The sequence below is a fragment of the Myxocyprinus asiaticus genome, chromosome 35, assembly GCF_019703515.2.
Source record: "Myxocyprinus asiaticus isolate MX2 ecotype Aquarium Trade chromosome 35, UBuf_Myxa_2, whole genome shotgun sequence".
NCBI classification, from domain to species: domain Eukaryota; kingdom Metazoa; phylum Chordata; class Actinopteri; order Cypriniformes; family Catostomidae; genus Myxocyprinus; species Myxocyprinus asiaticus.
This window is the reverse complement of record NC_059378.1, coordinates 18,675,991-18,689,661: the sequence shown is the minus strand read 5'-3', so window position 1 is coordinate 18,689,661 and position 13,671 is coordinate 18,675,991. Positions and strand designations below refer to the sequence as shown.

Here is a 13,671-nt window from a genome sequence, read left to right as displayed (position 1 = left end):
GAGGGGGACATCTATAGGGAGAGATTGTAACAGGTAGCTGAATTTTGGAATGCAATTCATTTTAATTACATCAACCTTCCCAATCATCGATAAGTGTAATGAAGCCCACCTGACCACATCATTCGAAAACCTTTTTATTAAGGGATCAACATTAACTCTGACTAAATCAGACAAATTTGCTGGGAATAAAATTCCCAAATATTTAATGCCCTGTTTGGGCCACTGGAAGGCGCCCAGCTGGAAGGCCGTTACTGGACAGTACGCTGTCAAAGCCAAAGCTTTGGATTTAGACCGGTTGACTTTATATCCTGAGAACTTGGAAAAGGAATAAATAATTCTATGGAGGCAAGGCATAGATCTAGTGGGGTCGGAGACGAATAATAAAATATCATCTGCGTAAAGCAGAAGCTTATGCGCCACACCTCCCGCAATCACCCCTGTAAAATCATCCTCATTTCTTATCGGGGCTGCTAATGGTTCCAGGGCAAGACAGAACAATAATGGGGAAAGAGGGCAACCCTGCCGAGTGCCCCTATCCAGAGTATAATAATCTGAAATTAACCCGTTTGTTTGCACCACTGCTACGGGGTGTCTATAAAGTAACTTAATCCAACCAATAAATGTACTCCCGAACCCATACATTTCCAAAATTTTAAAAAGATAAAATCGCATTCATCCATATCTTTTAAAGAAAATAAATGTTTTATATTTTTTAAGCCTTTTCGGCATCAAGTGAGATGGCAGCGACCGGAGACTGATCATTCGCTACTGACCACATGATATTGATGAAACGCCTAATGTTATCAGAAGAGCTACGGCCCCAAATAAAACCCACCTGATCTATATGAGATGTCATAACCTTACTTAATCGGTTAGATCAGGAAACTTTTACACTCGCTTGAATCTTTGTCCTTTTTAAGAATCAGACTGATCCGGGCTTGTGTCATGGTTGGCGGAAGCTTTCCATTCTTTAATGATTCAGTATAAACTTCTAACAAAAGTGGAGCCAGTTCTGTAGCATATGATTTGAAAAACTCGGCGGCAAAGCCATCAGGCCCCGGAGCCTTGCCTGTAGGTAGGGACTTAATTACCTCATCAAGCTTCTCCAAGGTTATCTCAGAATCAAGAGAGTTTTTTTTGCTCAATCGTCAATTTAGGGAGTTCTAATGGTTCCACAAAGTTTCTAATATCTTCATCAATAGAAGACGACGTAGAACTATAGAGGTCAAGGTAGAATTATTTAAAAGCATTATTAATATCAATGGCAGAGGTAAATATTTCACCACCAGCAGATTTCACTGAGGGAATGGTAGAAAAAGACTCTCTGTTTTATATATCTAGCCAAAAGTTTTCCTGCTTTGTCCCCCGACTCAAAGTATGACTGTCTTGCCCTGAATAACCAAAACTCCACTTTCCGTGACAAAATAGTATTATATCTATATTTCAATCGGGTCAATCCTCTGAGGCCATCAGATGACATACGGCGCTTCAGCTCTGCCTCGGCACTTTTAATATTTCCTTCCACAAGTTCTTGTGCTTTGGATTTTTGATGAATGAGGCATATTGTATGATCCGACCCCTAAGAACCGCCTTAAGTGCCTCCCAAGCCACGCCCACAGAGGATACTGAGGACCAATTGGTCTCCATATTTCCATTTGGTCTCCAACACTGATTATATGATTTCTTTTTCTCTGTATATGACCAGATGGGTTCAAAAGTCTCTAAATATCTGTAAGACCAAGATTTTTACACATCCTGTGAAGCGTCAATGTTGCTCTAGGGGGTTTACACACTTTTGCTTCACTATGATCAAGGACTGAGTCCATCAAAAGATTAAAGTCTCCTCCCAATATTATATCATGAGGGGTGCCAGCGGCTTGCAGCATCCCTTCAAGATCTATAAAAAAGCCCCGATCATCAGCGTTAGGTGCGTAAATATTAGCCAAAATAAATTTTTTGAAGAAACACTATATCATATTTCTTACGTTTAAGAAAAGTAATAACCTTCCTTCTTTTTATGGGGTGCCCCAACCCATTTACATTCCATGTGGAGAGAGACAATCCACTCATATTAACATTTGACATTTTGATATAGTAGACAAAATAAATTGTGTTTCAAAAACAAAATTATACAGACCACATTCCCCATTAGTGAAACAATCAAACCCCTAACTTCCCCCCCCAAAAAAACAAACAGAAAAAAGAAAAACGTGCACATTAACCCCACCCACGAAAGCGCCAACCGGCAACAATCCCTCTAAACTCAAAAGGTCCATGAACGCCCACGATCCCCCACGGCAACTTTGCCATCGGATTGCTCAATTTTGCCTCACAAATTAATTACATAAAAATAAGCCCCAGCAAATAGGAAGAATGAACACAAAGGATGTGTAGATTCATTCTCAGAACTCTCTCAAAGGTGTGATCTCCCACAAAACAAATTCTAGCTGATATAAAACCATTCAGATTCCTCGGACAGACAAACAAATGTTCAGTGAGCCAGCTGTTATGAGTTCAGCGGATGACGTAATCATTCCAGTGTCCCGTAAAAATACTCAACAAAACAAACTACAGCCAGCAGGAGGAATAAGCACTAAGAACGAACAGCTTAATCCACAGCTGTTCCAAAGGAGTGTTATTCAATAGAACAATTTCCAGCTGCTAGGCGGAACCAATACAAAAAGAAACAAAACCGGCAACCCGATTCCCCGGATGGTCGAGTCAATTCACTTGGAGACCACATAAACGTATATACCATGACTTACACAATCCGTCAACTTTATAAAAGACATCCTTTGTGCGAGCATGTAGATATTTTGCGGTCATCCGTAGTGTCCACTCTCAAACTGGCCGGGAACTTCCATGCAAAAGTAATCAATGCAAAAGCTTCTTAAGGAAAGTGTTATTCACAAAACAAGCTCCAGCCACATGGTGGAGCCAACGCAGTTTACTCGCTCATTGATTCAATAAAAGACATTGCCTGATTGGGACATGTAAATATTTTGCGACTGACCTTCGTTTCTATTCTCAGTTTGGCCGGAAACATCAGAGCAAAAGAGATCTTTCGCCGATGTAAGAGTTTCTTTCATTCCTTGAACCGAAAGCGTTTCTCTCGTCGAGTTCGCAAAGTCCGGGAACAAGAAAATATTATGGTTCTTCCAAGAAAGCTTCCCTTTGCTCCTCGCCTGGTGCAACACGAGATCTTTATCGGATGATTTCAGAAATTTGACCAGAATGGATCGAGGCCTATCTCCCTCAGCAGATCTGTGAGCTTGCTCGATTTCCAGCTTGTGGCCTGTTATGTCGAGCAGACTCGGGAAAAGCTCGTCTAGGAATTTCACCATATCTCTGCCCTCCTCATGCTCAGGAATTCCAACAATTCGAACATTATTCCTGCAGCTTCTATTCTCAAGATCTTCAAGCTTTTCAAGGAGATGTTCCAAATCAACTTTGGTCGCAGGCGGATTAGCGGTTAATTCCCTCTCCGAAGATTCCAGAAAATCGATTCGTCTCTCAACATCAGTCACTCTTGTAACTAGCTCAGAGAATTTTGTTTCCATCGCCATAATCAATCGACGTATTACAGCGAGATCCTCCAAGTCAGCAAGAACCTTCGTCAACATCAGCGACATGTTGGACAACTGACGCTGGATAACCTCTCCCGCCGCGCCATCCAAATCGAGTCCCCGGTCTATAGGCTTGTCGGGGCTTTCATCCTGAACACTTAAGTGTCTTTTAATGTCTCCAGAGCCTGAGGATTTTGACTTCTATGCCATGTTTTGCCTCAAAGAGCAAATGTGTAACTGGGTGTATCAAATTTCACCAGATTATAACATTAAAATAATTAAAAATTTAGCAAAGTGCGCAGAGCTCGTCGCTCACATGTCTGTCTCTTGCATGGCGTCAAGTGACCACCACCCCTAACCCTTGGTATTAAACTTTAGTACGTAAGGGGCCATTCACACACATGGCCCCCAACTCATCCCGCAAATTTGTGCTACACATAGGAGGAGAGGTGTGCTATTATTTTTCTAAATGATAAGCCATGCAGACAATAAAAAGAGTAGAAAAAAAAATCCCATAGACTTACTTTCAAAGAGGGACCTGAGATTACTACGATTATTAAAAAGAATATTTCACATATTTCACATTATCAAAGCAGAATAGCCTACTGTATTTGTCCAGAAAGCTTTTAAAAGCAGATCCAACATAGGGACTCTGTGACCAAATAACACATCTCTCAGTTGACTTATTTATATACACTTCCATTTATTCAAGCACACTTGCTTTCAAGCAGGCCTCTCAAAAAGACTTTATTAATTAATAAAGGCAGCATTCTTTAGCCCATATTGCTGCTGTTTTGAACTCTGAACATTCAAGTTTGATTAAATATGGATAACTCTTACTCAGAGGCCCATATCACACAGCAAAAGAGAAGCACATATGAACACAAAGAGCTTAGGTCTTCATTAGATAAGATGCCTGTCATTGCACTTAAACAAGGCAAGAATAGAGTATATAACAGTGGGTGCTTACGATCTAATAATGAACACATATTATGATAAATATTCTAATCTAATGTGAAAGTAGACTTTGATCCAGTCTCAGCACACTGTAAAAGACTGTAACAGCAATGATTAGAAGAGTTTTGAATTCCCCTGGTGACCCCACAGAGTTATATAACCGCATAGAACCTACAACCTACCAGTGTCTCTCTGTCACCTTCTGGCATGTGAGGACATGCATTGAGAATCCAAACACACATTTGTGTTTCTATCACGGTGGGAGACTTTCCATTAAATACTATTGTTTGTGTTGTGAGCTAATGATATTTTCCATCCCCTAACCCTAACCTTACCCCTAAACCTAACCCTCATAGAAACCTTTTGGCATTTGTACATTTACCTTGAGACATTTAGTATGTTAAGCCGTTTTTTTTACAACCTGAGTTTTCAGAGTTCAAAACAGCAACAATGTGGGACATTTGGTCCCCACAATGCAGGCAGACCACACACCCCTTACCCACCCACCTGCACACACAATGAAACAACAATGAATATGGTAAAACACTTCTCTTTAACAATTTTTTTAATTCAATGTACCCATTTGGGTTCATCTTCAGATTTTGTTACGCTGTACCATACCATGTGTGAAGACTGCTGCATTGGGTATCATATCACCAAAGACCAGATGATACTCAGCTCTATTGTTAGTGCAGTTAATAGTGATGGAATGGAATGTTCTGGCACATTAACTGAACGGAGCAGCTGATAAAGACATGAGTAATTACATCTCTAAATTATAATCATTACATTATTCTACCATGCTGTTTTTAGTCACACTACTCAAAGGTTTGAGGTTGACTCAAGTCATTCTCAAGCTGCTGTGTTTACCTGTGGAGCGGCGATGTTTAAACCTGGACTCAGCAACTCAAACTTCTCCTGCGATTTATCCCGGACAAGACGTGCTGCCTCTTTAAACTCCTTAAACTGCTCTGAGAACTGCACAGACAAATTACAGAAACGCAATTAATGAAAGCCTCTAGATTGTGTTCAAACAAAACTTTGTAGTAGCAAACAAAGTACACACATCAGCTACATGTTCCAAAAATAATTGCAGCAAAAAGTTAAAGGAATGTTCAGGGTTAAAGGTATAGTTCACCCAAAAAAATATAATTCCCTCATCATTTACTCACCTTTAAGTTGTCTCCAACTCATATGACTTTCTTTCTTCTGCAGAACACCAACAAAGATATTTTTAATGTATGTATGATGTGTTTATATCCATACAATGCAAGTCCATGGGGTCCAAAACTTCCAAGCTCCAATAAGGACAAAGGCATCTTAAAGGTAATCCATACCACTCGACTGGTTAAATCCATGTCTTCTAAAGTGATCCAGTCAGTTTTGGGTGAGAACAGACCAAAATGTAACTCAATTGTTTTACTATAAATCTTGACATTTGCAGTTTCCTTGGCACGATCATGATTTGAAGCTCAATTACACTTTTTCACATGTGAACCACACTTGCACGTGTACAGATTTATTACAACTTCCTTTGGGGAGTTGAATTTTGGTCTGTTCACTTTGAGTAATATATAGCCTTTATGCTGCCTTTATGTCCTTTTTGGAGCTTGGAAGTTTTGGACCCCATGAACTTGCATTGTATGGATATAAACACATCATACATCTATGAAATTATCTTAGTTTTTTAAAAAAAGAATATGAGATGGCACACGGTGAGTAAGTAAAGAGATAATTATTATTTTTGGGTGAACTATTCCTTTAAATAAAAGCTCTAGAGCTACAAATAAATGTAAATAATTCAAATAATTCCATTATTTTGTAAAAACAAACAAAAAGGTGTAAAAACAAACCAAAAATGTGTTGTACTTTTGCCCTGAGGACTTCAACTGTAAGTGCGTAACTGTCGTAACATTTTTCTTTGTTTTTACAAACTAATCTAATGGTAATCACATTACCACATAACTAGTACTGGACCCATAATATTCCTTTAAAAGCTACAGTACATTCAGAAAGTATTCAGACTCCTTCATTTTTTTTCACATTTTGTTATGTTGCAGCCTTATGCTAAAATGCTTTAAATTATTATTTTTTTCACATCAATCTACACTCCATACCCCATAATGACAAAGCAAAAAACTGATTTTTGATAACTTTGCAAATTTATAAAAAAAAAATTTTTTTAAAAACTGAAAAAAAAAAAAAAAAATCACATTGACTTAAGTATTCAGACCCTTTGCTATGACACTTGAAATTTAGCTCAGGTGCATCCCATTTCTCTGGATCATCTTTGAGATGTTTCTACACTTTGACTGGAGTCCACCGGTGGCAAATTCAATTGATTGGACATGATTTGGAAAGGCACACACCTGTCTATGTAAGGTCTCACAGCTGAAAATGCATATCAGAGCAAAAACCAAGCCATGAGGTCAAAGGAACTGCCTGCAGCGCTCAGATTGTGTCGAGGCACAGATCTGGGGAAGGCTACAAAAAAGTTCCGGCTGCATTGAAGGTTCCTAAGAGCACAGTGGCCTCCATAATTCTTAAATGGAAGTTTGGAACAATCAAGACTCTTCCTAGAGCTGGCCACCTGGCCAAACTGAGCAGTCGGGGGAGAAGGGCATTGGTAAGAGAGGTGACCAAGAACCCCATGGTCACTGTGGTTGAGCTCCAGAGATAATGTGTGGAGATGGGAGAAACTTCCAGAAGGACAACCATCATTGCAACACTCCACCAATCTGGGCTTTATGGCAGAGTGGCCAGACAGAAGCCTCTCCTCAGTGCAAGACACATAAAAAAAAAGCACCTAAAGGACTAAAGGTCTGATGAAATGACGATTGAACTGTTTGGCCTCAATTCCAAGCGTCATGTCTGGAGGAAACCAGGCACCGCTCATCACCTGCGCAATACCATCCCAACAGTGAAGCATGGTAGTGGTAACATCATGCTGTGGGGGTGCTTTTCAGCGGCAGGGACTGGGGGACTGGTCAGGGTTGAAGGAAAGCTAAACGCAGCAAAATACAGAGATATCCTTAATGAAAACCTGGTCCAGAGCGCTCAGGACCTCAGACTGGGCCGAAGGTTTACCTTCCAACAGGACGATGACCCTAAGCACAAAACCAAAACAACACAAGAGTGGCTTAGGGACAACTCTGTGAATGTCCTTGAGTGGCCCAGCCAAAGTCCAGACTTAAACTTAATCGAACATCTCTGGGGAGACCTGAAAATGGCTGTCAACCAACGGCCCCATCCAAACTGACAGAGCTTGAGAAGATCTGCAAAGAAGAATTTCAGAAAATCCCCAAATCCAGGTGTGCAAAGCTTGTCGCATCATACCCAAAAAGACTTGAGGCTGTTATCGCTGCCAAAGGTGTTTCAACTAAGTACTGAGCTAAGAGTCTGAAGACTTTTTTTTTATAAATTTGCAATGTTATCAAAAATCAGTTTTTTGCTTTGTCATTATGGGGTATGTGCAAATAAATAAAGCATTTTAGCATAAGGCTGCAACATAACAAAATGTGAAATAATGAAGGGGTCTGAATACTTTCTGAATGCACTGTAAATAAAACTGTTTAGCGATTTTCAAACAATTAACATATACCTGTTGAAGCTGTTGTTCTGTGGCAAATCCTAATCCATAAACTGTATTTGCCCTGCTGTCTGCCCACTGGCCAAATTTCTGCGATGTTTTGGTGAAGGTCATGTTTGGAGTGATGGTGCTGTTTATAATTGCCTGCATTACAGAAAATAATAACAGGGTTGCTGCACAGTTTTTAAAATCAAATTTAAGACTTTAAGACCTAAACAAATAATTACTGTGTGTACATACCAGAACAAACCCACACAATCTCAAAATAAATCATGCATAACAGATTATTATACTCAAACAGGCTGGGGCACAGATTAAACAATGCCTTAAAACTGTTTATCAGCAAAACATGGTATCTGCCAGTTTAAAATACTCAACACAAGCCCAAAATACACCAGGGACTCTTATTCTGAAATGTCTGTGCATGACTGCTTCCAGCTGCACATTTAAATAGATAAGGGAAATAAAATTCGCACTCTTACATTCATCAATAACATATTACTCTATAAACACTTTAAAGTAAACATTGTCATAATTCATTAACAGTAAATAATCAGCGATCGCTTGCCATAAATGTCTGGTACTATTCTTGGTTCGGTTCGCTTTCACAAGGCAACATTTTAAAACAGACCAAAATTGTCAATAAAAGACACATGCAAGGAAACTGCCCCCTTATTGGTCAGAATGTTTGTGCGCTGTTCGGGGATTTAGCGTATTCATTGATCTAGCAGTGTAAAAATGTGTCAACTGTTACAAATTTTCTGCAAATATACTTTTTGACACACGAATGATACGAGTTGCAAAATTTACATCATAGTTATTTTTATCTGTCATTAGTTGCTTTTGCATTATTTCTGCATTGAAAATTGCCTGATCTCAAGGCCACAGAGCTCACTCTCGCACACACACGCAGCAGAGTGAAGCCAAGGAAAAAGTTTTTTACATACATGTCAAAATGTTGCTGACGCCGTCCTACCTGTTTTCTGTCACTATTCGAGAGAAGCGATTGTCATAAATTTACCACAGGAATTATAAAATAGCTCCTATTTTACATATGCAACTAATATATATATATATATATATATATGTGTGTGTGTGTGTGTGTGTGTGTGTGTGTGTGTTTTGATGATGAAATACCGTGAAGTGTGGACCTACAATGGGTCTTCTCCAAAAATCCATCAGGTATGTTCATGGTTTTTATAGGGATATTGTTTGGTTCATTAGTCCATCGGACCAGACTGCATTCTCACCACAAGTGAACCGCTCCAGGGTTAGTTTGTAATCGGTTTGAGACCACCTTTTAGTGTGCATCTGAGTGCAACTGCCGTATTCATATATGCCTAAACTAGGGCTGGGACGATTCATCGAGGTAATCGACGTCATCGCGTCACAATGGAGTAATTCAAATGGCAGCGCCCGGTTTAAGTATGGATTCCCCCAAAGAACAAGCTGCAGCTAAAAAAAAAAAAAACTCGCCCACAGTCATCTAAAGCTTGGGAGTATTTTAGCCAGAGACCCAAGAGTGTGGTGCTGTGTAAGCTATGCAAATTGGAAATGGCTTATAACAGCAGTACAACCGCCATGAACGAACACTTGAAACGAAAGCTTCCCGGAGCGCTTTGTCAAGAAGTCAGCACCGTAAGTCCTGTTTACTTTTTGTCCCCACCCAAGCATGACATATTAGTATTACAACACGTGTTTCTGTTAGTAGTAGTCACTTAAAATTTATTTTCTAAATGCTTCCTCATTGTCCCCATGTTAAAAGTAATTTCTGCACCGCTGCTAACGTAGGGTGACCATACGTCCTCTTTTTCGGACCTTAAAAAAAGCGTCCGGCCGGGATTTCTACATTTGCGAAAATGTCCGGGATTTGGCTTTAGTTGCATTATGATGTGCATCTGGTCTAATACTTCATTGTGTGCACGCGCATATTTGCATTGCTTTAACCCCTCTTTGTAAGTCCAGCCTTCTCGCACACCAATTGGTCAATTATAAGAGGCTTGCAGCAACTATTGGCCAAATTCCTGCCTGTCAATCTCTCCACGAACGTTGTTGAACTGTTGTGTTTGGCATCAAACAGCTTGACAGTAGCAGCAAAAGGCAGCGGAGTGGAAACAATGCCCAAACGAAAGTGCAAATTTACAGAAGATTTGCACAAAAAATTCCCATGCTTTTGTCCAGGTCGAGATCCGTGGGAAGCATGACATGTAAAGCTGGCACTTACAGGTGCATCTCAATAAATTAGAATGTCGTGGAAAAGTTCATTTATTTCAGTAATTCAACTCAAATTGTGAAACTCGTGTATTAAATAAATTCAGTGCACACAGACTGAAGTAGTTTAAGTCTTTGGTTCTTTTAATTGTGATGATTTTGGCTCACATTTAACAAAAACCCACCAATTCACTATCTCAAAAAATTAGAATACATCATAAGACCAATAAAAAAAAAACATTTTTAGTGAATTGTTGGCCTTCAGGAAAGTATGTTCATTTACTGTATATGTACTCAATACTTGGTAGGGGCTCCTTTTGCTTTAATTACTGCCTCAATTCGGCATGGCATGGAGGTGATCAGTTTGTGGCACTGCTGAGGTGGTATGGAAGCCCAGGTTTCTTTGACAGTGGCCTTCAGCTCATCTGCATTTTTTGGTCTCTTGTTTCTCATTTTCCTCTTGACAATACCCCATAGATTCTCTATGGGGTTCAGGTCTGGTGAGTTTGCTGGCCAGTCAAGCACACCAACACCATGGTCATTTAACCAACTTTTGGTGCTTTTGGCAGTGTGGGCAGGTGCCAAATCCTGCTGGAAAATGAAATCAGCATCTTTAAAAAGCTTGTCAGCAGAAGGAAGCATGAAGTGCTCCAAAATTTCTTGGTAAATGGGTGCAGTGACTTTGGTTTTCAAAAAACACAATGGACCAACACCAGCAGATGACATTGCACCCCAAATCATCACAGACTGTGGAAACTTAACACTGGACTTCAAGCAACTTGGGCTATGAGCTTCTCCACCCTTCCTCCAGACTCTACGACCTTGGTTTCCAAATGAAATACAAAACTTGCTCTCATCTGAAAAGAGGACTTTGGAACACTGGGCAACAGTCCAGTTCTTCTTCTCCTTAGCCCAGGTAAGACGCCTCTGACGTTGTCTGTGGTTCAGGAGTGGCTTAACAAGAGGAATATGACAACTGTAGCCAAATTCCTTGACATGTGTGTGTGTGGTGGCTCTTGATGCCTTGACCCCAGCCTCAGTCCATTCCTTGTGAAGTTCACTTCTTGAATCGATTTTGCTTGACAATCATAAGGCTGCGGTTCTCTCGGTTGGTTGTGCATCTTTTTCTTCCACACTTTTTCCTTCCACTCAACTTTCTGTTAACATGCTTGGATACAGCACTCTGTGAACAGCCAGCTTCTTTGGCAATGAATGTTTGTGGCTTACCCTCCTTGTGAAGGGTGTCAATGATTGTCTTCTGGACAACTGTCAGATCAGCAGTCTTCCCCATGATTGTGTAGCCTAGTGAACCAAACTGAGAGACCATTTTGAAGGCTCAGGAAACCTTTGCAGGTGTTTTGAGCTGATTAGCTGATTGGCATGTCACCATATTCTAATTTTTTGAGATAGTGAATTGGTGGGTTTTTGTTAAATGTGAGCCAAAATCATCACAATTAAAAGAACCAAAGACTTAAACTACTTCAGTCTGTGTGCATTGAATTTATTTAATACACGAGTTTCACAATTTGAGTTGAATTACTGAAATAAATGAACTTTTCCACGACATTCTAATTTATTGAGATGCACCTGTATGTGTCAGTTGCTAATAAAGGTGCAAGTGATTTAGAAGCACACATTAGCTCTGCGCAGCATAAAGGGTCAGCAAAAGGTGAAAGTTCATCGGGTAAATTAATGGACTACTTTTTGCGACCAGGTAAAATTATCACATTGCTTAATTTTCCATGGCCATTCAAAATAATAGTAATAGTAAATGAAGGTACACTCATGGCATCAAATATTTTATTTTAGTACATGGACATTCAAAAGAATGTTGGAAATTTATATTTATTTATATATATTTATGTTATGCTAATAGAGTGTCTTTTTCACTGTATTAAAGTTTCATAGTAACACTGTTTTGAACCCTATTTTTCTGATCAGGTATTAAGAAATGTACAAGTTTTAGTTATTCCTGTTAGAAAAACATTTGTGTGTTACTCAAACTGCACTAATTTTACTGTAAAATGATTTTACGTTGGACTGCTAAACTCGAGGTTGGTATTCCTCCTGAAAGTGACTTGAATTTTACATTTGTTTCATTTATTTTGTTGTTGGATTGCTAAATGTAGATTGCACTTTCCTTTTACTTGAATTGAACAAGTTCTTACTTTTATTTTGGAGAGATTTTATGTTGGACTGTAAAATGGAGATTACCAGTTAAGACAGGGCTATTTTTGTTGCAGAATAATGCCCTGCAGTGCACACTTTGTTTCTTGTACATCTGTTTGTGTTTGAGAAGATGATTTAATAAAATATTGAAATATTAATAAGACAAGTTTTTTATATTTATTTTGGGTTAATTAATTGTTATATTAATCAAGTAATAATTATAAAAAATCTTTAGAATAATCGGAAAAATAATCGTTTGATAAATCGATAAAAAAATAAACGTAAGGTGCAGCCCTAGCCTAAACTATCCGAGCTAAGGGAAAAAACGCACCAGGTTCCGAAATAAATGCTCCAAACGAGCCAGGTGTGAAAACACCAAGACTTTTGTTATATCGTTTAAGATATTTAAGACTTATGACCTTAAATTTTGGAAAACGTAATTTAAGACTTTAAGGACTCGTGGGAATTTAAAAAAAAAAACATTACATTTGTTCTCAGCAGAAACTGTTTTGTTTTGTTCCAGCTCCAGCATTCTGTGGCCTCCATTCCAAATGGTAGCTGGTTAGAACGTAATAAAAAAATTATTTAAACTAAACTTCATTATAAAATGAGAGTACACTCTGCTAGGGGTGGGCGATATACCAGCTGAAATCATTTCATGTTCCAATCAGTTTTAAATCCTGCAGAGGAAATGAAGAAGAGCTTGTTAGAAAAATGTCCGGGATGAATATGGGATGGGATGAATATTTTCTTACAGGAACTTGTTCTGCTGTTGGCAAACATTGAGAGAGATGTGCACTGATTAAGTGAATTACCTAAAGAATTATAAAATAATATATGGATTAACCGTGCATTTATACAGTACAGTTGAAGTCAGAAGTTTACATACACTTAGGTTGAAGTCATTAAAACTCTTTTTAACCATTCCACAGATTTCATATTACAAAACTATAGTTTTGGCAAGCTGTTTAGGACATCTACTTTGTGCATGACAGGATTAATTTTTCCAACCGTTGTTTACAGACAGATTGTTTCACTTTTAATTTGCTATATCACAATTCCAGTGGGTCAGAAGTTTACATACACCAAGTTAACTATGCCTTTAAGCAGGTTGGAAAATTCCAGAAAATTATGTAAAGCCTTTAGGCAATTAGCTTCTGATAGGCTATTTACATCTAG

General features: G+C 38.9%; 1 protein-coding gene across 2 annotated transcripts in view; it reads right to left on the bottom strand.

Annotated features, from left to right (window-relative positions):
- The window catches only part of LOC127426564 (homer protein homolog 3-like), a 49,218-nt gene that overhangs the window by 17,001 nt on the left and 18,546 nt on the right, over window positions 1–13,671 (bottom strand). For both annotated transcript variants that reach the window (XM_051673455.1, XM_051673456.1), the window contains 2 exons: window positions 8,125–8,256; window positions 5,394–5,501 (listed from right to left, as the gene is read on the bottom strand). In XM_051673455.1, coding sequence (XP_051529415.1) covers window positions 5,394–5,501; window positions 8,125–8,256 — 240 coding nt within the window. The remainder of the gene's footprint in view (window positions 1–5,393; window positions 5,502–8,124; window positions 8,257–13,671) is intronic.